Below are 25,370 nucleotides of genomic sequence, written 5' to 3' on the forward strand. Positions count from 1 at the left end.
TTCAAAAAAAGAGAAAAGCTACAACCTTCAATCATTTTTAGTTGTATTCTACATGAAATTGCGCACATTTTCATATATAAAACTTTATGTAACAGCTAATTTTAAATGGTGCAAACATTTCGACAATCGCACAAAAGAATTCTGAGTTTTTCGGAAGAGTTACCGCTCGAACGTAAGAAAATGTTTATTTTTTTTTTTTTTTTTTTTTTTTTATAAATTCACCATAAATCGAAATATTGTGCTAGAGACTTCCAAGTCATTGCAAAATGAAGGTAAATGATTGAATATTACTAGAATATAAGAGTTTTAGCTTACAATTGTGTTTTTCGACCATTTCGGTAGAGTCAAAGTTGACCGAAAGTTGAAATTTTTGCACTTAGTTATTTATATGAAAATATTTCGAAACTGATAAAAGCTACAACCATGGGTTGTTTTTTGTTGTATTGTGCATGAAATTGCGCACATTTCTATATATATAACTTTATGTAACGGCAAATTTAAAAGGGTGCAAACATTAGGACAATCGCACGAAAAAAATTATCGGAAGAGTTATCGCACGAACGTGAGGAAAAAGTTTTTTCATAAATTCACCATAAATCGAAATATTGTGCTAGAGACGTCCAATTTGTTGCAAAATGAAGGCAAATGATTGAATATTACTATAATATAAGAATTTTAGCTTACAATTGCGTTTCTTGACCATTTCTGTAGAGTCAAAGTTGACCTTAGGTTGAAATTTTTGCACTTATCGTTATTTATATGAAAATATTTCAAAACTGATAAAAGCTACAATCATGAGTATTTTTTTGTTGTATTTTACATGAAATTGCGCACATTTTCATATATAATACTTCATGTAAAGGATAATTTAAAATGGTGCAAAAATTATGTCAACGTGACGAAATAATTTCAGAGATGTGTCACTGATACTTTTTAGTGCGATAAGAAAGAAATTCGCGCTTGCGCGCCTGCGTAGCGATTGTAAACAAAACAACGCCTTGATCCGTGAACTCCCAGCATCCCCCAAGGCGCGTGATACAAAAGTTTTCGGCTGGTAGGCCTGTAAGTATTTTTCCGCAAATTTTTAAAAAAATTTTTGAGCCGACGTATGATACATCCAATCGGCATATGGGAGACATTTTGACTCGACGTTTAATACGTCCAATCGGCGTAAGAGGGTTAAGAGATAGTCACCGGGTTAGAGGAGACAGAACAACAATATAAAATTCAATGCAGCAGAGGCAACTATGTAAGTTGCACAATCATCTATGCATTACTAGTACATAAGACATTCATATTTAGCAAATAGGGCAAAGTCTGACAAAACAGTAATTTCAAATCTTCTCTAACACTACAATGATTTCAGATTAATCTAATGGTTTCAACTTTAAAAACTGGACAATTGACCCATTTTGAGCTAAAAATTCTACAAATCACATTAAGCAATGATATACAGCACTTTATTAAGAAAGCACTACGGTATAATACATGATGCATTCTCAAAATTCACAAGATTCGAATAAAATTAATTCTGACCCTTCATGAAACTAGAGGAAAGACCCACAGTATCTAATATCAAAATAATATTAATCTGCATTTCAAAACTATCAAGGGGTTACATGAATGTAGTTCAGAGAAATTAGAACACCAAAGGGTACATTCTTTGCAGATGAAATGGCTATAACTATTCAAAACAAAACATATTAAAGCAGGAGTAAGATTCAACACTCCCCACATTCACAAAATAAGACTTCTTTTGGTAAATGTCTAAGTAGAACTACATTCATCACTATGAATGCCAATACTTGGATGTCGGAACCACAAATGTGACTAAACTTTCTGGCAACAGCGGTCATAGAATGAAATCAGTTTTCTTCTAAATGGTAACCAACACCTGTGCTTAAAAAGTGAAGAAAATGGATATACTAATTATATACTAGTATAACGAATTTCAGCAGTCAAAACAAAACGCCTCTTACACTTCAAAGACAAGACAAGGAAGGACAGCTTTTAGTTTGGCAGTGACTTAAAATTGGTTATGCTTCAGCATACTATACATTGTGCAATAGATGATATACAATAGATGATAATCCAATAATTACCCAAGACAGAATTCAATAAAACCAGACAAAATGAATGCATTTAACCACAATTCATGGATATCATCCATGAATTACTTGTGAGTTAAATGAAGTGCTACACACAGAAAAAGCAATGATATCAGGACAGCTTCAAAAGAAACTACATAAAAAATATGGCATAAAAATGACAAATTTGTAACTAATTTGTATTTTTCATAACTTACAAACCTGAGGTCTTAACATACAGAGGCCCACCTCTAACCACCCCTCTATCAACTAACCTGGGTTGGAAGAATAACTAACGGGGTCACAAGTTAATGAGGCGTATGTGGGTGGCTCCACATGTCTCGTGACCAAGTACAGATGCCAATAGCCCTTTACGTACACAATTATTTTAAACTGCCGGTTTCCAGCTGGCGCTGACTATTTATCCTAATGTTAAGACCTCAGGTTTGTAAGTTATGAAAAATACAAATTAGTTACAAATTTGTCATTTGTTCATATATGAAACAAACCTTCGGTCTTAACATTAGGATAAACAGACTTACTCTTGGTGGGAGGTAAGTACTATTAACCAACTGGGAGTTTGCCACCTTTGATCAGTTTTCTGAATACCAGAATTCTACGAAACAACTGACCAGCATTTCCGAATATATATATATATATATATATATATATATATATATATATATAATATATATATATATATATATATATATATATATATATATTATATATACAGTAAGTCCTCGGGTTACGCTGTCTCGACTTACGATGTTTCGTGGTTACGAACGCGCCCCCACCCCTAAAAATATAAAAAATAATATTTTGCGTCGTTCCGTCTTACGCGGTTTAGCGTCGTAAGCAACGTAAACAAAACGCGAACTAGTTCCAGGCGCACGGCGGAAAGAATACGCTTTGTGGGGGAGAGGACGGCGTCGCTTCGCTACGCTCATTCCTCGCCCATACGCCATTTTGGTTGTTTACAACTGGCCCTCTCTCTCCCTCGTGTTGTATCGTTTTTGTAACTTTTTGCTCTTTGTTATGGCTCCCAAGCGCAAGGCGGACTCTTCTGATGGTAGTGCATCGAAGAAAAAAAGAAGGCCATCACCATGGAAATTAAAGTGGACATTATAAAGCGATCTGAGAAGGGAGAAACGCCAACAAACATTGGCCGCTCGCTTGGCCTTAGCCGTTCGACCGTTGCTACCATTATCAAAGATAAAGAGCGCATCGTTGAACATGTGAAAGGATCTGCTCCTATGAAAGCGACAGTGATAACTAAGCAGCGTAGTGGTCTAATAATTGAAATGGAAAGGTTATTGGTGCCTCACCTCAAGAATCATCTGCCTCAGCATCTCCAGCAACTTCTGGAGGTTCTTTTTCTCTTCACTAACCTCCCCCAGTCTCTCCAGCACCGCAGCTTCCTCTCCAGTGTGCAAGCCAATCAAACTAATAAAGGTAAGGAATTGTTCTCGTCGTGTTATTGATAGGTATTTACATTAAATCATGTGGTATTTTTCAATGTTCCGACTTACGCTGAAAATCGTGTTTACGATGCATCGTAAGAACGGATCAATGTCGTAACTCGAGGACCCCCTGTATATATATATATATATATAGTATATATATATTATATATATATATATATATATATATATATATATATATCTATATATATATATATATATATATATATATATATATATCTATATATATATATAGATATATATATATATATATATATATATATCTATATATATATCTATATATCTATATATAGATATATCATATATCTATATCTATATATCTATATATAGATATCTATATATCATATATATCTATATATATATATATATATATATGCACAGGCGGTCGCGGGTTACGACGGTACGGCTTACAAGTCCGGCTTACAACGCTTTTTCTTAAATATTCATTGAAAAATCTGCCCTGGGTTACGACGCTGACGCTTTCGACGTTCCGAGTTTACAACGCTTTTAAAAAACACATACTATGATAAGATAAGAATCCTTTATAGTTAAGCACAGTTTCTCTCTCTCTCTTTGTATTTTCCAACGAAATAATCACTATAATTCTCTCTCTCTCTCTCTCTCTCTATACTACAAAGATGTATGTTTTTTTAGTATGATAAATAAATGATTTACCATTTTCAAATATTAATATTAATTTATACAGCAATATCATCAATCATTAAAGAAATACCATAGTGAATTAGTAAGATTTTAGCTTATATTTAAAAAATTATGGAAGAATGAAGGAAATCCCAGTCTTCTTGAAGTAACTTCCAGTAACCTTTTTCGAGATCCAGGTACTAAAACTGTCAGCTATATATCAAGTTCTGTGACAGCCAGGAGGGGGAAGAGCTGGGGGAGAGCTGCAGTGTTGCAATCACGTGGTCCTGACATTTACTGAGACTTCAAGATTTTTTCATGTACTTGTACTATTTGTTTTTTAATACTTTCAAATAATAATAATAAATAACTGTAATTACAAAATTCATATGTGATAGTATTTTAAAGAAATACAATACATACTAATCTATCCGTGTCACTTTTAATTAAGGTAACTTCTCTCTCTCTCTCTCTCTTTCTTTTGCCACACAAGATGTAAATGTGTCATACATAGTGGTAACTCCCTCCCTCTCTTTCGCTGGAAGCGTTATAAACAGAGAGAGATAAACACTCTCTCTCTCTCTCTTTTACCGAGATGAAAGAATTTTTATGGTACTAGTATGTAAAATGTTTATTGATATTTCAGTTATTTAATAATAATAATAATAATAATACTAATACTAATAATAATAATAATAAAACTTTAATAACAAAATTCATAATTGTCGTATTTTAAAGAGATGAAAATGACCTTTCCATTTCACTTGTACCTTTCCATTTCACTTGTACGGATAATTCCTCTTTCTTACTGAGATGAGAGAATTTTTATGGTAGATGCACGTGTTTATTATATTTTCAAATAATAATAATAATAATAATAATAATAATAATAATAATAATAGAAGTAGTAATAATACGATAACTAATTTCAAAAGAAAATTCTTCCCTTTGTCTTTTTCTGTATCAATTTCCCCCCACCTCAACTCTGAGTGACACTCAAGCTTAACAATGCCATACAATGGTCAACGAATTTAATGGTTTTATGGTATGTAATCTCTTCTCTCTCCTCTCTTACTGAGATGAGATCATTTTCATGGATGTGTATGTAATAAGTTTATCATTAATATTTTTCCAATAATAATACTATAAGTACATAATTCATATCTGAGTATTTTAAATACAATAATCATTCCATTTCTCTCTTTTAAATACTGTAAGGACAACTCTCTCTCTCTCTCTTTTGGTGTTTCTATTTCTTCCTTTTATCTCTCTCACTCTCAGCAAAAGAATTGATAGACAGACAAACATAATTGCACAGTCCTCTCTTTCTCTCTTCTCTGGAGAAATATATGTATTTATGGGAGGGGGAAAACGTTGCCTACAGACGTTCATTTCAATCTATTGAAACCTAAGGAGTTATTTCTCTCTCTCTCTCTTGTATTTTAATGAAAATATACAGTAATTTGTGAATACACAATGTTTGCACATGAAAAAAGTAAATTAGTGATAATTTTAGAGATACGGCCCTAAGAAAAATTGCAAATTAGTAGTGAAATTTTCCCTGTGGTCATGTTTTCAAGAACGTCGTTCCGGCTTACGACGATTTTCGGGTTACGACGCGTCTTAAGAACGGAACCCCCGTCGTAACCCGGAGACCGCCTGTATATATATATATATATATATATATATATATATATAGATATATATATATATATATATATATATATATATATATATATATATATATATATACAGTAGTACCTCGAGATACGAAAGGCTCTACTAACGAAAAACTCGAGATACGAAAGCCAATGCGAAAAATTTTACTGCTCTACATACAAAAAGTTTTCAAGATACGAAAGGTTGTTGCTGTAAAGTCCCGAGATTCGCCCGGACCACCGAGAACAATTATAAAACTCCCGCGCCACCAACTGAGTAAACTCGCCACCATCCTCCCGCTCTCCCATTGGTTCCTGATGCTAGTCACCCCATAAGGTCCTGCTCTCCTATTGGTCAGATCTACCCCTTGTGCTTTAAGTATTCTATTGGTAAAGGTTGCTGTAAATTGAAAAACTTATTCATGCCAATACATTTCAATAAAAAAAAACATTTAGGTTAAGGTAAAGGATAGAATAAAGAATAGAAAGAATGGTTATCATACTGTTTGGTAGTTTCAGTAGTTGAAGAGATATAATGAAAATTTATGGCTTCCTGTGTAAAAGTGATTGCTTGGCGATCGTTCGATACTAGTAAGTGCTGGATGTAAACAGACGTTTGGAAGCTTTTGTTAAGTTTGTTTATTATAGTTAATGGTTACTAAATAATTATTTGAAATGAGTACATGCAATACATTTAATAAAAAAATTGTGAATTAGATATCAGAAAATATAAAATAAATCAGTCTGCCAACAAATAGGTATTTTTTAGAATTCTTCTTGTTTTATTATTACGTTACGTATTACGTATGTTTCATTACAGCTGTCAGTAACTTGGTATCTCCATTAGGTAAAGATAGAATAAAGAATAGAAATGAATGGTTATTATACTGTTTGGTGGTTTCATTAGTTGAAGAGAGATATTAATGACAATTTATGGCTTACTGTGTGCTAGGAAAAATGATTGCTTGGTGCTCGTTCGATACTCGTAAGAATGTAAACAATCGATTGGAAGGTTTGTTTTTTCTTTTTTTGTGTATTATAGTTAATGATTAATTAATAATTATTTGAAATGAGTACATACTGATTATTTATACATTTTATTGGCATATTCTAAGCTTTTAGCTCTTAGGTTTAGATTTGTCAGGAATCATAGACTAGGCTACAGTAGCAACCCGCTAACATAGGCTAGGCTTATGCTAAGGGACATATGCTAAAGTCCTAATATATGCAGTAATAATGGGGTTGAACATTACATGCAGTTGAATATTACTCAAGTATGTACAGTATTTTGCCTTTTTGGAGACATATTTCTTCCGTCGTAACCCTAGAACATGTGTTTTAGGCCTGGAAATATAATTTACTGGGGTGTTTTTGTTTTTGGAGGGCTTGGAACGGATAGCCATTTTACATGTAAAATGTGTTCCAAGATATGAAAAACTCATAATATGAAGCCGTCTCGGAACGGATTAATTTCGTATCTCGAGGTACCACTGATACATACATATATATATATATATACCTACATATATATATATATACATATAATATATATACTAATTTATATATATATATATATTTATTATATATATATATATATATATATATATATATATATATATATATATATATATATATATATATCATATATATATATATATATATATATATATATATATATATATATATATATATATATATATATATATATATATATATATACACACACACACACACACACACAGGAAATTGAAAGTGGTTTTCATAACAAAGAACCCACTCTCAAATTTCAATGAACAGACAGACACCTCCTTAAAATTGCTCAATTTTGAGCTTTGATACAGTCACGATCATTTTAACAGATATGTTCATAATTGCCAGAAGGCCCATATTCCTCTGATGACCTTCTCTTCTGTATAACCTCATTGGTACAACTTGACAAACAAGGAGTAGGCTTGGCCGATCCCCTCTGTTTGGCCTGTTCCTTTATGTCTACCACCTTAATGTTCTAGGTGACGTAGTTCTTTCTATAACCACAGAGTACTTTGACAAGTCAAAGCCGGCCCTGCTGAAGGTCCCCCTCACACATAATCAAACCCTACTAAGCATGACTAAGAAATGTATCTGTCATCATGACCTGTGCTGCAATGACTCATTATCCCGGATTCCGGGGCAAATTGGAACTGATGTTCCAGACTACTTTGAGTCTACGTCAAAACCCTGGTTATTGAGTACTCCCACTCTACCAAGGTCAGAGGAAGACCCCCCTTCCACAGTCAGTTTCCTGTAACGTGAATGATGTATGTGCCTGGTGGTAGTCCGGCAAGGCTACTTGATACAGATTATGTTTTCACTTATCAGATCGGAGTTCTTATGTGCCACATCCAGTTCACTTCTCCTGATTCATCTGAAATTAGTCAGTGTGAAGCGATATTCACATGCCCAATCACCAGTCCAATGTACTATATCACCATGCATGTAAACATGTAATTACAGAGATTCTTCCCTCTGTTCTGACCACCTCTCCACCAGATCATTGTCTACCAACCGAATGCCTTAAATGGACAGAAACGTCCACTATACAGGCAGTCACGGCCAAAGAGTCATTCTGTATATGTGAGCTAACGACCTTTGGTTCGAAAGGGGATACTGGTCAACCTCCAGACCTTGAGATATTAATTCTACCTATCGGTGGTGCCTCTTCCCCACACGAACCTGGTAGCGACGATTGTGCTACGATAAACTTTATCACACTCATCCTGGGTCCTCCTTAATTACTGGAACCCATCCTTCCGTTCGGGTCATGGCGGAACAGATAAAACCTAGGGGTTGCGTAACCTCCAGGTTGTTCCCAGTATCGCAAATGGAATCCTCAGGCTCCTCGAAGGGTGAAACCCCTGAGATAGCTATTACATGGTTTTTCCATTATACGAGTTCCTCTCTGGATGAGTGGTTTGTGCACTCATCTGCCAAACCGGTGGTCCGAGGTCCTACTCCTATCTCGGCCAACTCGGATGGTGACAGAAGATAATTTATCGATATAGTGCGGTTCGGATCCCAAAATAAGCTGCAGGGGGGGGGAGAGAGAGAGAGAGAGAGAGGAGAGAGAAGAGGAGAGAGAGCAGAGACGAGAGAGAGAGATGAGAGAAGAGAACCCGAGAGAGAGAGAGAGAGAATCCAATCCTTCAGGCCAGCCCTCAGCCCTAGGCGAGCTATTAAACAGCTCAGTGTTACAATATACGGGCATATGTTCAATATGCTACCCTCCAAAGGGAAATCCTATATTGCCAGAAACCATCATGGTCCTGTTCTCGAGTAACCTAGCCCAGAACTGTACCCAACGTCACTTCACCCTACCTCTCTCTTGAAGAATGGGAAACTCCCCACTTACCCCTTCCAGATATGATGAGGTACTAATGCCTTGCTCTAGCCAACTAGGCTCGAACCCTCTGTTAGGTTCATGACTTCAATATAGAAACTAGACCAGTATGGAAGAGACCCATTTGCAGATTCCAGGTTAACCTAGCCAACAACCACTTGGACTAGTCTAAGGAGGTATAGTCAATTAAGAATTGACTAACTTATTTTAAGTTGGCAAGACCAGGTTGACCCTGGCTTGGTTAGGTTAGGCTATGTTAACACTTCCAATTAGGCTAGAACCCTGGTTTGGTTAGGTTAGGCTATGCTAACTCTTCCAATTAGGCTAGGACCCTGGTTTGGTTAGGTTAGGCTATGTTAACACTTCCAATTAGGCTAGGCTAACTCCTCCAACACTTAGGGTAGGTTAAGTCCATCTGAGATGTACACTTAACTAGGCTAGGCTAGTATACTCTAGCTTAATCTAGAAACTAAATGACTTAGGTTAGGGTAAAGCCGTTCAAGAAAGTTTGGGCTATCCATGCTAGGCTACAACCACAACCTTTTAAGCTGTGGTAAAAGTGTTTCAAATGGGTAGCCTAGGCACAAGTCTATGCTCGGCTATACTTATAACCTTACTAATTCGCCCAACCTAAGATAGTAAGGGCATGTTCAAGCAACCAGATCATGTTAAGTCATCAACCCACTGTTAGGCTAAGTTGACACGTCGGAACCACCTAACCTATGAGTTAGGCTAAGCGGACCCGGCTAAGCTAAGAATTGTACCACTCAGACTAATCTAAGATAGCAAATGCAGGTTCGAAAGCCAAACTGCAACCATTAGTTGGTCCAAGCCAGCACATGCATACTGAAACCAGTTAGTTCGGGCAGTCTAAGCTTAGAACTACTACTCAGATTAACTAAGATAGTAGCAGTAGACTCGGACTGGCTGGAATAGGCTACGAATATAACCACTTGTTAGGCTAAAAGGTATGACCCAATTATCCTGGCTATAGCATCTTAGGTTAAAAGTGCCCTACTTAGGCTTGGCTACCTTAAGTGGCGAAAGAAAGACATTCACCACTTTCTTTCAACTAAAGTTCCCATTCGATTTCATTAAGAAGAATGGTTCTACACTACTTTCGAAGGAACCAAGCTTTCGATTAACTTTAACTACTTGTGTAAGAGTCAAAGCGTTTGGTCAATATTCTTATAGGAAGAAACCAGCTTATACCGACAAGTTTTCTGGAGTCAACCCTAAGTATGCTAATTCCCACCATTCAGGCTGCATACGATTACTAAGAGGTATCCATATCCTTCCATCAATCTGTGCATTTTACGTGTTGTAAAATGGACTCTACATGACTAGAACAAGGTAATTCATACACATTTGTATCCTTTTTCAAACCAAACACCATGTCAATCCCCAGGGGAAGCATGCTGGCAGGTGTCTCCGTGCTCCCCGAAAGGTTATTGAATTGACTAATCAAATCAATCACCTCCCCATATGAAGCCAGAAACTCTTGGTTTTCTCCTCCCTCTGGTTCTAACGCACTGTGTTCAGCCACAGGAGACTATCAGATGTTAACGTAATTTTTCAGTTTTTAGTCAACCTTGTGATTTTGTTAACATTTAATATTAAGGCATTTAGTATTTAAGTATTTATTTTTAAGGAAATTTGTATTGTATATATATTACGAAAGTTAAGTTGTAGTGTGGTGATTTTGCACCTCCTCCCCGCTCGTTAAAGTTTTTGAATTACCCTTTTAACACTTGTATCTTTTTTGTTTACGTTTGGGTACGTGACTGGAGTCCTCGGTGAAGGAGGTGAGAAGAGACAGAGCGAGTGTTTGGGCAGACAGTTCGGGCTATCTACAGAGGCTGTCCTTTTTTTTGCTCTGCAGCTGCCGCTCTTAATATATTTTATCGACGCTTTTGGGAGTACTTTGAGCCGCCCTTCGCAGGTACACATCTGGCCACCTGCGGTGTTGTGTACGCTGTACTTTGAGTGCTGTCCTTCGCAGGTACGCTTCTGGCCACCTGCGGTGTTGCGTCCTGCTTGTATTGCAGGTGATTTGTGCCACCTGCGGACTTATCTCACTGCCACCTCAGTGGAAGAGTTTTCCTGAGGTGTTAAAAGCATTTGCTTTTCCAGGACGCCTTGGTTATTGCAGCTGTGGGGGCCTTGATGCCCGTTAGAAGTCAAGTAGGGAGACAGATCCCAGGTAAGCGTTCCTTTTAGTATGGTCGTGCAGGACCTCTTCGACTCCTCCTTCCTGGTGCTTCTGTACTCCCCTGTCAGCAGAGTTCTGAAATTATTTGGATCACGGCCTACTGTAAGGCAAGACCTTTATTATTAGTCCTGGATCACGGACTCCCCTTCTGAGTGTGAGGAGATATTTTGTTGTTGTTGTTATTATTATTTATATATATAGTTCTCTTATAATGAACTGTTGAGACAGTTGGGATTTGCCCTTTTGTTTGTTTGATTACAATTATAAATTGTTATGATATTAACAGCCTCGTGGCTTTTATATTTATATAATAAATTTAGACTATAAACATAGGTAGGAGGTTAAGTGTTTTCTCCCTGTTACTCTTCGCCTTCCTTCCCATCCTATTTAGTTATAGGTATTGGTTATTTTATTAATTTTTGATCTGGCCAGTTATATTGTATATTTTGACGTATTTGCATTCATGTGTTTCTCTCTATTATCTTTGTTTAGGGCTTAGTTTTTAGTAGTTAGGAATCCTAAGGGATTATTTAAGGGCTAGAGTTTGTCCTTGGCAGTCACAAGGTTGAATTTGATTATTTTTCTTTGTTAATAAATATTATTGAGTTTTCCTGAGTGTTTTCGTCTCCATTGACCATCTTTTGCTGGATACTCTGTAACAACACTTGAGTATACATCCTTTAGTGCAGACAAACCTGCACCACGGCCCAACAAGGGTCGTAACAAGACGTTAACTTACTCTACCCTCTGACAAACGTCTGGGTGTGTCATGGCCGCCCGGCCATACGGACGCGGCACCTTTGATCTTTAATGGCCACTGATGGCTCAATCCCGAATAGTCAGTAGGAATTGAGAAGGTATCTATTTGCATGCGTCATGGTCGTCCAACCATACGGCCTCGGCACCTTTGATCTTTAATGGATACTGATGGCTCAATCTTGAAAATATTATCGTCAGTAGGATTTGAGAAGGTATCTGTTTGCAATCCTATATACAAATATGAGAACAATTTCATCATATTTCATCACTCTGACATCTAGAATCCATGGTAAACGTTTGTAAAAGCATTGGCGTATGTATCACGTTCAGCAACGGCACTGTAGTCTCTCTTAGACTCTTTGTAGTCACCACTGGCAACTCCACGTCAGCCGCTAGCCCAGTGACCGTCGATGCTTTCGCTCGTTCGGACTCTTGTAAACGGCTTCGTCCGATTGCTTTGAGCTTACCAGCCACTGACTTCTTGACTTTCTTGCTGATTGGGCTGTGACAGTCCTGGTTCGAAGATGAAGAAGAATTTATTCTTTTCCTCTTGTTCCGAGGATCAGTCACGAAATACCGTATCCTCCAACGCTTGACTGGTACACTCAGTAATGCCATCGAACTTAGCTATGACACCATCTAGAGAAGAAGACAAATCATGCCTTTTATTTTTGTCTTACTTAGCCATTTTCACCTCTTGATCCTGTTTATTCTTCATTACAGTGTGTACCAATGAGCCAGAAAGCGTATTAGGTTCCGGAGGCAGCGAAGTAAATCGAGAATCAGTAGGCTGTGACGTCATGACTACCGCCATTTGCAAGCGGTTTTGGCTATGACGTCAATACGCTTGACAGAAGCGTGAGGCTGTTGATGGTACTCTTGCAGCCAAGATCAAGAGACCCAACCTTCTGTGGTATTTCTACTTTACAAGGATGTGACAGTCCTGGCTCGAAGATGAAGAAGAAATTATTTTTCTCCTCTTGGCACGAGGATCAGTCACGAAGTCCCTGATTCTAGCCTTTTCGAACTCTTCACAGCAGTCACACTAGACTTACTTATCATCATTCACTTGTTTGACAATTACAACTACTTCTTGTGCTTTCATATAATAGGGATGTAACAATCCTGGCTCAAAGATGGAGAAGAAACTTCTTCTCTTGGCTCTAGGATCAGCTACGAAGTCCCTATTTTTCCAGGATTGGCAGGAGATCGCACTGGCATCAAAGCCAGTCACCTAAGCTTGATGACGCCTAAGCGGAAGGATACAGAGGAAAGACTTGTGTCTTTTCCATTATGTGACTTATATCTCCTAACGCTTGTAATTTCTCTCAAAAACAACGTGCATTAAAAACCTCCAATCCAAAAGCATACTTGTAAAGTACTCTTGTACCTCGAAATGAAAATGGAAGCATGTCTTCGTGTAGGCCGCAGCTGTGAAGTGACGTCATGGCGGTAGCCATGTTTATGACGTCACTGAGCAACTCGAATGCGAAGCCAGCACCCTACCAGAAGTGCAAGGCTGTTGGTGTTATTCTCGTAGTCATAGCAACCTGACATTAAAGGCTGCCTTGTTGCACTATCTGCTTCTTTACAGATGGCGACGCATCCGACCGCCATCCAGTGCATGTCAGGATAAAAGGGACATCCATCACGTGGGATCCTGGGTGGCAACACGTTATACATCAAACCAACTGTCCTTCTTGGGTTGGTTCTCCTGATAAGCCTAACGCTGACCGCACACCTGCATCGTCTCTACCCACGTATCTGGAACGAAAACAAGATGGCGATGCACACCTCTCCCCGCAGGGAAAGGAGCACAGTCATAATTACTTCCCAAAGCACATCCAGATACATCAAAGCCTTGGATTACAGGCAATTCATATGAATATTCGATATTCCAAAGCACAGGTAATGAATTAACCATACCTTAAGAGTTACTTCACCTACAACTTACTACACGACAAGTACTTCGACGTCGAAACCATCGAAGAAAATAACAGGGCGTTTATCTGCTTCTTGTGATATCCAGGAAGTCTCGCAGCATGAGAAGGCTTCATGTTCACATACCCGGGAATTCCAAACAACAAATTGAAAACAACAGGGGGCAAACTAAACCGACTTTAAAAGGACGGAGCAAAGCACGTCCTCACTTAAAGGCGGTAAGAAAATAACTAACGGGGTCACGAGTTAATGAGGGATATGTGGGTGGCTCCACATGTCTCGTGACCAAGTACAGGTGCCAAGAGCCCCTTGCGTACACAATTATTTTAAACTTTACCAGTTTCCAGCTGGCGCCGAGTATTTATCCTAATGTTAAGACCGAAGGTTTGTTTCGTATATGAACAAATAATCTATATATGAAATCATTCAAGGGTTTCAAAAACTACTTCAAATTCAGGTTCTTTGCACTTTACAAGAGCAAAGTTTTCACCTTGGTGCTCGCCATTAAACCCTCTCTCTCTCAAAATTTTTTATTAATAAATTAATGCAGGCCAAGCAAACCTTTGATTTTACCATCAGCTCTAGAGTACTGTATTTTCCCAAGTGGCTATAATGAGTATGTGAAACAATGAGAGCCATTGTTTTGTTAAGTGGATACATTTATGCAGATATGTCTGTATACTGGTTCTTAGAATCAAATTTTTGGTGAGTTAATTAACTAAAAAATGAGGAGTTATTCCGTGGTTCTTACCTGTCTGCAAAATACTGAGTGGCGACATCACCAATGGGGAGCTTAGATAAAACTACCTTGGCACCTGACTTATGGATGAGATCCAACTTTTCATATAAAATATTCCATTCAGTATCAACAATTTTCTGGTACTCCTGAAAATATTAGGAAAAGAATTGTTAAAAATTCTGCAGCTCCCATTTTGACTCAAAAAGATGATCTTTCTTGATGACATGTCTACAGGCCACTTAACATACAACAGCTAAAGTTTACAGTTAACATGAACAAAATAGTTAATCTTACCTCAACATTATTTACTCTGATTTCTGCATTGTCACGTTCTGCTTTCAACTCCAGTTCAATATTCAACATCGCTATCTTCGGATTATCATAACGTTTGGGCTGCATTTCAAACCCAGCATATGAGAAGGTCTTCTTGAAGGCTACACCATCAATCAATAGAGATTCCTAAATAAAAAGAAAATCAATAATAATAATTATTTCAGAACATTATTCTTAATTTAATCTAATTAACACTGACATTAACAAGAAACATTTTTTAAATTTAGGCCATTATTTGTTTTGTCAAAGTAATATAATACCTAATGTCCAAAAAACTAAATAACACATCAAAATTTGGTTCCTGAATATGTCCGGTCAAAAATACAGTATTATTTTTATTAGTACATGTAGCCGAAACTCTTTCATCCAGCACCCAAGGGACCTGGCCCCTAAAAAAAATAAACCCAACATAAACATAGACTTGCCAGTTCATTCAAAAAATATATACCATACTTTTACTGCTTTGAAGTTTAAAAGATTTTATAAGTGCACTGCGAATGTTTTCTGGCACTTAAAACATTTCTGGGTTTCATTTTCAACAAAAACCTAAAACATGCAGCTTTCGTTTCTTAAAACCAGCACTACTGGCGGCCCCTTTGGGTGTTACACCTACAGATATCCATTAGCATAAGTCAAATAATATAATCTCCATTTGCATAAGTCAAATAATAGTCATGTTTTGCCTCTTCCAAAACATGGTTGTTAATTATAAGAAATAGTCATGAATTCTTAAACAAGTCACAAGGTTGGTAAGCCTGATTTAATGTATGAAGATTTGCATTTAATCTCATAAAATTTTACTTTAAAGGTTATTTATTCGTTAAAAAATTAACTCAGATATGCAATATCAATGGTATCTACCGAGACTGAAAGCCTAGCTTAATCTATCAAAAATACTTCTCGCTCTATACAATACGTATGTATACAAAGAAATTATGTTTTGGACAAAATTTGAATGATTGCATGACACACAAGTAAATGCCCAAATTATGATTCTTTTCTATGCTGTATATTTTTGCATTTCACAATGTTTACGCTGGAAATTAACTGTGGTTCTGTATTTATAGAGCAAGTTTCAGTTCCGAAATCCGAAAAAATCCAAACACTATTTCCAAGAATCTAACAATATTTATGTTTTCACCCAACAGCTTATGGTCCACTCACACAAACACATTCCTAACACTGAGTAAAAAAAAAAATGAAAATTTTATAAGACTTACTGAGCAAACATTATTCTATAACAAAAAATCCTCTAAGAAAACATTATTCTAAAACAAAAATCCTCTAAAAAATCCTAAAATAATCATAAAGTTCTATATGATATACAAAATATACTCTGCATGATATGAAAATATATACAACAAAAGCAAAGGTTTGTACCCAGTAGGAACAAGCAAAACATAACACTTAAAAAAATACATGATGAGCCCATACCTCCATGCAATTTCTACAAGGATTTAATTAATATGAGAAACATATAAAAGAAAAATGACAAATTTGTAACTAATTTGTATTTTTCATAACTAACAAACCTTCAGTCTTAACATTAGGATTTACTGGCGCCAAGCTGGGCGCTAGTAAATCCTAATGTTAAGACCTCAGGTTTGTTAGTTATGAAAAATACAAATTAGTAAGGTAAACAAGTGATCACCACCCTTGTAATTAATGATGGAGTGATGAAATTTAAGCTATAATCCCAAGCACTGGGCATTTTAAGCCATTCACCACCTAAGATAAGACAGTGAAAACTGGGAGTTGCTGTGGATGGACAGCAAGATACACAGCACAAGAAAAATATTAGATGAAGCCCAAGGATCTAAAGTGGAGGAAAAAAGGCTGCTTTAAAAAATAAGAGGTTTGACAACAAACTGGACGAATGGAAGAGCGAAAGGAAGAAAAATTAAAGGTCATGCAGTGTGAATTCTTTTACCACTCGCAGGTATTACAGATAGTGCAAAACCCAAATGCTATCTTGATGTTAATAAACAATAAATCTCACTAGTCCCTTAATTCACACCTCTTCACCCCAAAAACCCTTTTCAACTGGAATCTGGCCCAGACATGACATAACTTTACAAATATCTGCTAATAATTATATGTGTTATCCTACCAACAACCCATCAACCTATAACAGAGCTAAAATTAAATAATGAAACATCTACTTACATTTACAATAACAATGGTCTTCTAACAAAGTAACCTTTCCAAAACAGAGACTGAGCTGTTAACATAAACACTTTGCCAATGACAGCTCGAACTCACCTCAAGAGAGCCACCAGGTACTTTCTTAATACCAATCATGTCTAGTGGCAGGAGAGAGTCAAGAGACATAACTGCATCCACAACCATCTTTGCGAAGAAATCTTTTTGTTGATGTATCAACTTGCTATTTAATGAAGTTCCAGCACATTTCTCCAAAATGGAGCGAAGCTCTTTTGGATCTTGTTTATTAACCTTAAAACATGAAACAAAGAGAGTTAAAGTCAAATATAGTAGTTACAAAAATTCCATGTGAATTCCATCAATACACATTTAACATGAAACAATACAGGAGTATATAAAAACCTACATACCATAATGCAAAAATTATATTACTAATATTAATTCATATGATGATCCAAAAGCTATACATGTGTATTGTACTTTACCATAATTAAATCTTTATTGAGAAACACAATGACAAATAAACCTTATCTTACCAAAACATTCAAAACTAAAAAGGTTCCTTTAGCATAAGGGAGTAACCAATGAGCTGACCAATAAACCACTTCCTATATACTGTATGCATTTTTGTGTATAATAGAATTTTTAGTAGTTAAGACAAGGTTTTTTTTAAAAAAATCATGGCAAATTTTCATGAATTTATCTTATATCTGCAGTATAAGACGACTTCTAAATTACAAAACCGAATTTTTTTGGGAGAAACATGATTTGCAAAAATTAAACAGTACAACTCTATTTATAATAATGATGACTTAAATAAAGGTAGTTTTGCTTGTTGTATACAATTACAGTATTACTATTATCATATTGTTTTTGCATTACAGAATATAAACATTGTCATGTACACCATTTGCATTTTATATTATTTACATTCCTAAAGCTCAGCTAATTGAGTATCATTGATATCTTCATTGCCATTAGTTATTAGAAGAGATATAATTCGAAGATACCTTTTTTCATAAATTAATGAAGTCTGATTGAAAATGTGCACATATTACTTCATTGTATGAGGATTAGGTGTGGTTCCTCCAGTTCCGAACATCACTTTTGCAGGCCGTTATTTGTTTTATTCAGCCTCGGCTATAACCTGCAGCTTTAATTTACAAGTATTCTTTTTTGAGATCTCCATTTCCGAGGGATGAAGAAAAATGACACAATTTTAACCAATTTGTATTTTTCATAACTAATAAACCTGAGGTCTTAACATCAGGATAAATACTTAGTGCCAGCTGGAAACCGGTAAAGTTTAAAATAATTGTGTACGCAACGGACTATTGGCATCTGTGCTTGGTCACGAGTCATGTGGAGCCACCCACAAACCCCTCTTTAACTTGTGACCCCGTTAGTTATTCTTCTAACCCAGTTTAGTTGATAGAGGGGTAATTAGAGGTGGGCCTTTGTATGTTAAGACCTCAGCTTTGTTAGTTATGAAAAATACAAATTGGTTAAAAATTTATCATTTGTTCTTTAGGATAGACTTACTTTTGGTGGGAGGTAAGTACTATTAACCAACTGGGAGTTTGCCACCTTTGATCAGTTTTCTGAATAGGAGTATTCTACGAAAAAACTGACGAGTATTTCAGAATCTAAGATATATATGAATATCATAAGAGTCAGACTTCTGGGTTTCTACACAATGTCATAGTTCATTGCGTCTGAGGAAGATAAGACCATCTGTTCTTCTAACAAACCAATTCATCCACTTATGTTGGTTTGTTATCATTCCTCTCCCCCTTGCTAAATGTCCTACTACTGATAGGTATCTTACACTGATGATAGCCCTAACATTATGGCAACTTCACTCACCTGTATCTTATCCATTCCAGCTTATGATGGTACTCTCTTCTTACTACCCGAAGTAAAGAAGGAGAAAGAAATTTGAAAAGGAAAGAGGCTAGTTATCTCCTCCATTTCACATTCATACCATCATCTTAAGACAAGAAACCAACTGACCTGCTAGGGGTGCTGGATGAGTTACACAATTATTGAGCAGCCACCAAAGGACCCAAGGAAATTGTGTCCAAGAACCTCTGGGCAACCTCCTTTATGTACAGGAAATTGAAAGTGGTTTGTCATAACAATGAACCAACTCTCAAATTTCAATGAACAGACAGACACCTTCTTCAAATTGCTCAATTGAGCTCATTTTTCTAAACGTCATGGATAACGGTTTTGGCTATGACATCAACACGCTTGATAGAAGCGTGAGGCTGTTGATGGTACTCTTGCAGCCAAGACCAAGAGACCCAAACTTCTGCGGCATTGCTACTTTTTACAAGGATGTGACAGTCCTGGCTCGAAGATGAAGAAAAAATTATTCTTCTCCTCTTGGCAAGAGGATGAGTCACAAAGTCCCTGATTCTAGCCTTTTCCAACTCTCCACAGCCCCACTAGACTAAGCTTCCATCAGTCACTTGTTCGACAATTACAACTACTTCTTGTGCTTTCTTATAATAGGGATGTGACAGTCCTGGCTCGAAGTTGGAGAAGAAACTTCTCCTCTTGGCTCGGGGATCAGCCACGAAATCCTTATTTTTTTTGCAGGAGAACGCACTAAGCTTGTTGACGCCCAAGCGGAAGGAGACAGAGGAAAGACTTATGTCTTTTCCACTATGTGTTTGTTATATCTCCTAACACTAGCAATTTCTCTCAAAAACAATGTGCGTGTCGCCAAATCCGAAAGCGTAGTTGTAAAGTACTCTTGTACCTTGAAGAAGCGAAAATGGAAACATGTCTCCGTAGGCTGCAGCTGTGAAGTGACATCCGAAGTCAGCACTCGACAAGAAGTGCGAGGCTGTTGTTATTCTTGTAGGCATAGCAATCTAACTCAAAAGGCTGAGGTGTTGCACTACCTGCTTCTCTACAGATGCTGATGCATTCGACCGCCGTTCCGTGCATATCAGGATAGAAGGGACATCCATTGCGTGGGACCCTGGATGGCAGCGTGACGTCATATAGCAAACCAACTGTCCTTCTTGGGTTAGTAATCCTGATAGGCCTAATGCTGATCGCACACCTTCATCAACCCTGCCCACATATCTGGAACGAAAACAAGATGGCGATCCACACCTCTCTCCGCAGGGAAAGGAGCACAATCAGTCAAAATGACTTCCCAAAGCACATCCTGATACATCCAAGCTTTGGATTCACAGGCAAGCCATACGATATATGTGAAAATCCAAAGTACAGGCAACGAATTAACTGTATCTGAAGAGTTTCTGCGCCTACAACCTACTACACGATGAGTATCCCGACGTCAAAAGCGTCGAAGAAAATATCCAGGCGTTTATCTGCTTCTTGTGATATCCAGGAAATCTCGAAGCACGAGAAGGCTCCATGTTCACAATAGTGACCTGGAATTGCAAACACAACAGATTCAAAACAATAGGGGGCAAACTAAACTGGCTTTAAAAGGTCGGAAGCAAAGCACATCCTCTCTTAAAGGCAGCTCCACATGACTTGTGACCCAGCACAGATGCCAATAGTCGCTTGCGTACACAATTACTTTAAACTTTACCAGTTTCCAGCTGGCGCTAAGTATTTATCCTTTTGTTAAGACTGAAGGTTTGTTTCATATATGAACAAATGTATCTTATTTTTACTTATGGAAGCCACCATTAAAAATCAGCGGGGTTTAACAACTTCACAATTTTAACAAAGCTCTTCATAAACACTCAATAACAATGGTAAACAACATCAGCAATTAGCCGTTTCTCAATTCAGTTATGTCAATACAGGTTTACAACTGTTTCATCCAGAATTCTATAAACCAAACCTTGTTTTACTGTATTTAATCATATTGCATGTATCATCGTATTACAATATACGTACTATATAGTTTGTTTTTGTTTGCATGGTGTTTTTACATTGCATGAAACCAGTGGTTATTCAGCAACGATGAACACAGCGATGATGAGTAATTTGCATTCTGGTTTGTTTACAGTCTTAAAATAATCAGCTGATCACATTTTACTGGCAAAATCACTGTTTTTAGTTGCCGAATGGAACCTAATTCAGACACAATTCTTATCATAAATTTCAAAGCTGGGTTTAACAACTGATTCTTTATCATGTTTTTCATACATACGTTGCCTAGAAGGGAAACCACAGTTTTGTTTACGTTTCGTCATCATTCTCAAACAACCGCTAACAACAATACAATAATGAACGATAATTCCCATATACAATTACCGTTCATATGACTGAATTGTTCTAAACAGTTACAAACAGCTTTGTGTGCTGCCTCACTTTATGTTTGTTGTGATTTTGTTATAAAAGCATGGGGGAATGTGAAAATAGAAAGTATCATAAATTCATTTAAGAAATGTCATGGATGGGACCGAAGATGATTTGTAAGATACTGACGACAAAGTCGAAGTCAATTCACCAGAACCAGACTGGAATCCCTATGATGGTGGCATATGTGATCAATCTTGTGATATGTATGAGAAACTTGTAATGAAAAATTACACATTTTTTACCAATTTGTATTTTTCATAACTAACAAACCTGAGGTCTTAACATTAGGATAATACTAGCGCCAAGCTGGAAACCGGTAGAATTAAAATTAACCGTGTGAGATCCAGGGACTATTGGCATCTAATCCAGGTTACAGGGCATGTAGTAACCAGAATCCCCTCGGCATCCCGTGACCAGCCAGTTACTCTTCCAACCCAGTTTAGTTTCAACCCAGTTTAGACTGCTAGAGGGGTGGTTAGTGGTAGGCCTTTATCTGTTAAGCCCTCAGGTTTGTTAGTTATGAAAAATACAAATTGGTTAAAAATTTGTAATTTTTTCATATATACGGAACAAACCTTGGGTCTCAACATTAGGATAGACTTACTTATTGGTGGGAGGTAAGTCTCTATAACTGACTGGGAGTTTGCCACCTTTATCCATTTCCAAATAGTAGGTGTACTCTAGGACAATGGACTATTAACCCTTGAACCAAAGATATAAGAGAATCTATTGGTTTCCCTCTCTGGGTGTTCGTAAGATGCCATGGTTTATTACATTACGGAAGATGGAGAACTCCATTCTCCTAAACCACTCCTGTCCCTTGTATCCGGATCTATTATTACTCCTCTCTCTCCCTATTACCGAGAGGAGTGTGTTGCTACTGAGGTAAACTATACTCTAGATTATCTTTACAGTATGGCTGACCACCTCACCTGCATCTAGTCCGTTCCCGCTTGATGGTACTCTCCTTCATACTGCCCGTAGGTAAAGAGTAGAAAGAAAGTAGTAAAGAAGAAAGACCTGTCATCTCATTCATTCTGCTTTCATACCTTCATCTTAGATTAGACACAAACTGACCCGCCAGGGGTACCGGATGAGCTATACCACTTGCAGGGCCACCGCCACCACTGGACCCAAGGAAAAAAGTGTCCAAGGATCTATGGGCAACATCTTTTAAATAAAAAGAGGTGAAAGTTGTTTGGTGTTACCAAATACCAGCTTTCAAAATTCTCTCCACAGACAAATTCTTCTTGAATGCCAAAGAAGCGCTCAAGCCCCTGATGTCATGAGCTCTAGCCCCCTCTCGGCTATTTGACCCTCCCTCTGCCTTCTGTCATGTATGCATTCCTGATCGTTTCTCTCAACCAAAACGATATTGTGTTCCTGGTCCTGGACACTTCCTTTTTGTTCCGTCCTGTACTTATGAACAGCCTCCGGCACCCAAGGTCAAAAACGTTACTACCACCATAATTACACTATCATTGAATTTTTCTGAAAGGTTGCCAAAAAATAAAGGGTGCTGTGAGAGCAACTGTAAATTACAGTTTCTCAACTGGGATTGCATAGATAAAAGTTGGTTTCATTGAAAGAGAATTATTCCTCAAATAGGCTATTTGCTATAAAGATATACCAATAATATATAAGGTGAAAATGGTTTTATTACCTTTATCATCTGTTTATTTCATAATATGAATCATCACGTATGTTGGTAGTTATTGCTCAGTTACGACGGCAACGTGGAGGAAAAAAAAACACATGGCATGAAAATAAAAATATTGGGAATGATGGCCAAGAGAAAGGCTATTCAGTGCCGGGAAACTCCAGTGGTTCAGCTTGATTCAGCCACCATTAGTTCATTGCGTGGCCAACAGGGGAGTGCCCCATATTGTTTACAATTTCAAGACAGCAAAAATTATGCCATATCTCCTTTGTCTTTACGAAATGAAAACAAAATGTGTGAATTCTTAGTAATGAAAAGAAAATGAACCAAATGTGTGAAGTCAAACATATCTTTTTATATTAACTTGAAAATAAATAACTTTTTAAAATATTCCACTTGAGAAGTCTCTACCAAGTCAAACCTGTTAATAAAAAAAATGAGACATTTGGCATGCACGAATTCCTTCCTCCTCCTATGCTTGAAAGAGATGTGATAGTTAATTTCTTTTATACAACTGTGTTTTTACATATTCGATATGTCACCCATGAGATTAGATGATACTAGAAGTAAGAAGTGCAAATGTAAATCTTTATCTATGCTAGAAAATGTTTATCCCATTAGCGAATAGTTTAGTGGTCACTTTCCTCAATGGATGGCAGTGTGCTTTATTTACGTTTTGATGGCGACATTCAAATGCAATGTGATTGGCAAAATTCTTCCATTTTTTTTCATCTCACTACCCTGTACAAGCAAAATAAATGACAAAGATACTAATAGTATAATTATGAAATACCAAATTTAGGATATGAAAGTCAAGGATAATAATGTGCAGATTCTGAGAAAAGTTTAGTCCTGTATTGACTTACTATTAAGCTAACTTGGGAATGTAGGCTAAACCTGTTTAAATAATGTACACTATTTTAAATAAAATTATAATACACTATGAAGTTATAAAATGATGTAATTACAATATTTGAGTAATAAAATGATGAAAAAAGTTCAGAACTGAGCCCAGTAATAGGGTATGTCAGAAACTAGTTCTGTGTATATGACTGAAAATTAATGCTATTAGTAAAAAAAATTAAAGCTAAACAAGCTTAACAACGTGGTCGCTGGAACGGAACCCCATCGTTAAACGAGGAATACCTGTACTAACAAGTTTTAATGCTAAATAATATATTTAACTTACCTTGACTGAAATCTCATTAATTTTTTCTATTGCAAGTCTAGTAGCTTTTCTGAATGACCTGACAATATTATGTGGGTGAACGCCTTCTTCAATCAATTTCTTGCATTCATGCAAAAACTGTCCTGCTAATAACACAACTGTCGTTGTTCCATCACCAACCTGAAAAATACATGGAAACGGAATTTTTAATATAAAATGACAATTTGTCGAAAAATGACAATTTGTCCAAAATTGCATTTTTCCTAACTATACAAACCTGAGGTCCTTTTACAATAGGAAGGTACTAGCGGCAGCTGGATAGGTCGTAAGCTTTCGAACAAGGGGTTCGGTAGTTAACTGCTTGTCCGACAGGCGCGCGCGCGCGACTGGGAGGTAAACAAATCACTTTTGCTTTTGGCCCAAGCAAAAACTGCAGAGTGAGGGGTGGCATGAGGTGGGGCTATGTGTAAAAGGACCTCAGGTTTGTATAGTTAGGAAAAATGCAATTTTGGACAAATTGTCATTTGTTCCGACACGGCATACAAACCTTCGGTCCTTTTACAATAGGAAGACTCACTTCTTGGTGGGTGGAATCTGAGTCTTTTGTGAACAGACTGGTGTTCGCCCAACCTTGGAAGCCTCCCTGGTCGTAAGAGCGAGGGAGGGATCCAAGCCTCTGTCCGATTGATCGGGGTGTGCACCGCAGGATCAATGGTCAGACCTCTGGACCGAGTACTAAGAGAGAGGCATGCGTATCTCTTCGTACCAGCAATGTAAGAACTTGTTCCTGTACAGGAGCAAATATAAAGTCATGGGTTTGACTCTTGTAGGCATCCACTTCCCCCCCTT

At 37.1% G+C, this 25,370-nt stretch overlaps 1 protein-coding gene across 1 annotated transcript in view; it reads right to left on the reverse strand.

Annotated features, from left to right (window-relative positions):
* Positions 1-24,701, reverse strand: part of LOC135197867 (T-complex protein 1 subunit eta-like) — a gene marked incomplete at its 5' end in the record, with an annotated part of 56,697 nt that extends 31,996 nt beyond the window's left edge. Inside the window, 4 exon segments of the mRNA XM_064225059.1 lie at positions 14,911-15,044; positions 15,193-15,357; positions 17,494-17,685; positions 24,543-24,701. Coding sequence (XP_064081129.1) covers positions 14,911-15,044; positions 15,193-15,357; positions 17,494-17,685; positions 24,543-24,701 — 650 coding nt within the window.
* Between the last annotated feature and the right edge of the window lie 669 nt (positions 24,702-25,370).

The sequence above is a fragment of the Macrobrachium nipponense genome, chromosome 21 (genome assembly GCF_015104395.2).
Source record: "Macrobrachium nipponense isolate FS-2020 chromosome 21, ASM1510439v2, whole genome shotgun sequence".
NCBI lineage: Eukaryota > Metazoa > Arthropoda > Malacostraca > Decapoda > Palaemonidae > Macrobrachium > Macrobrachium nipponense.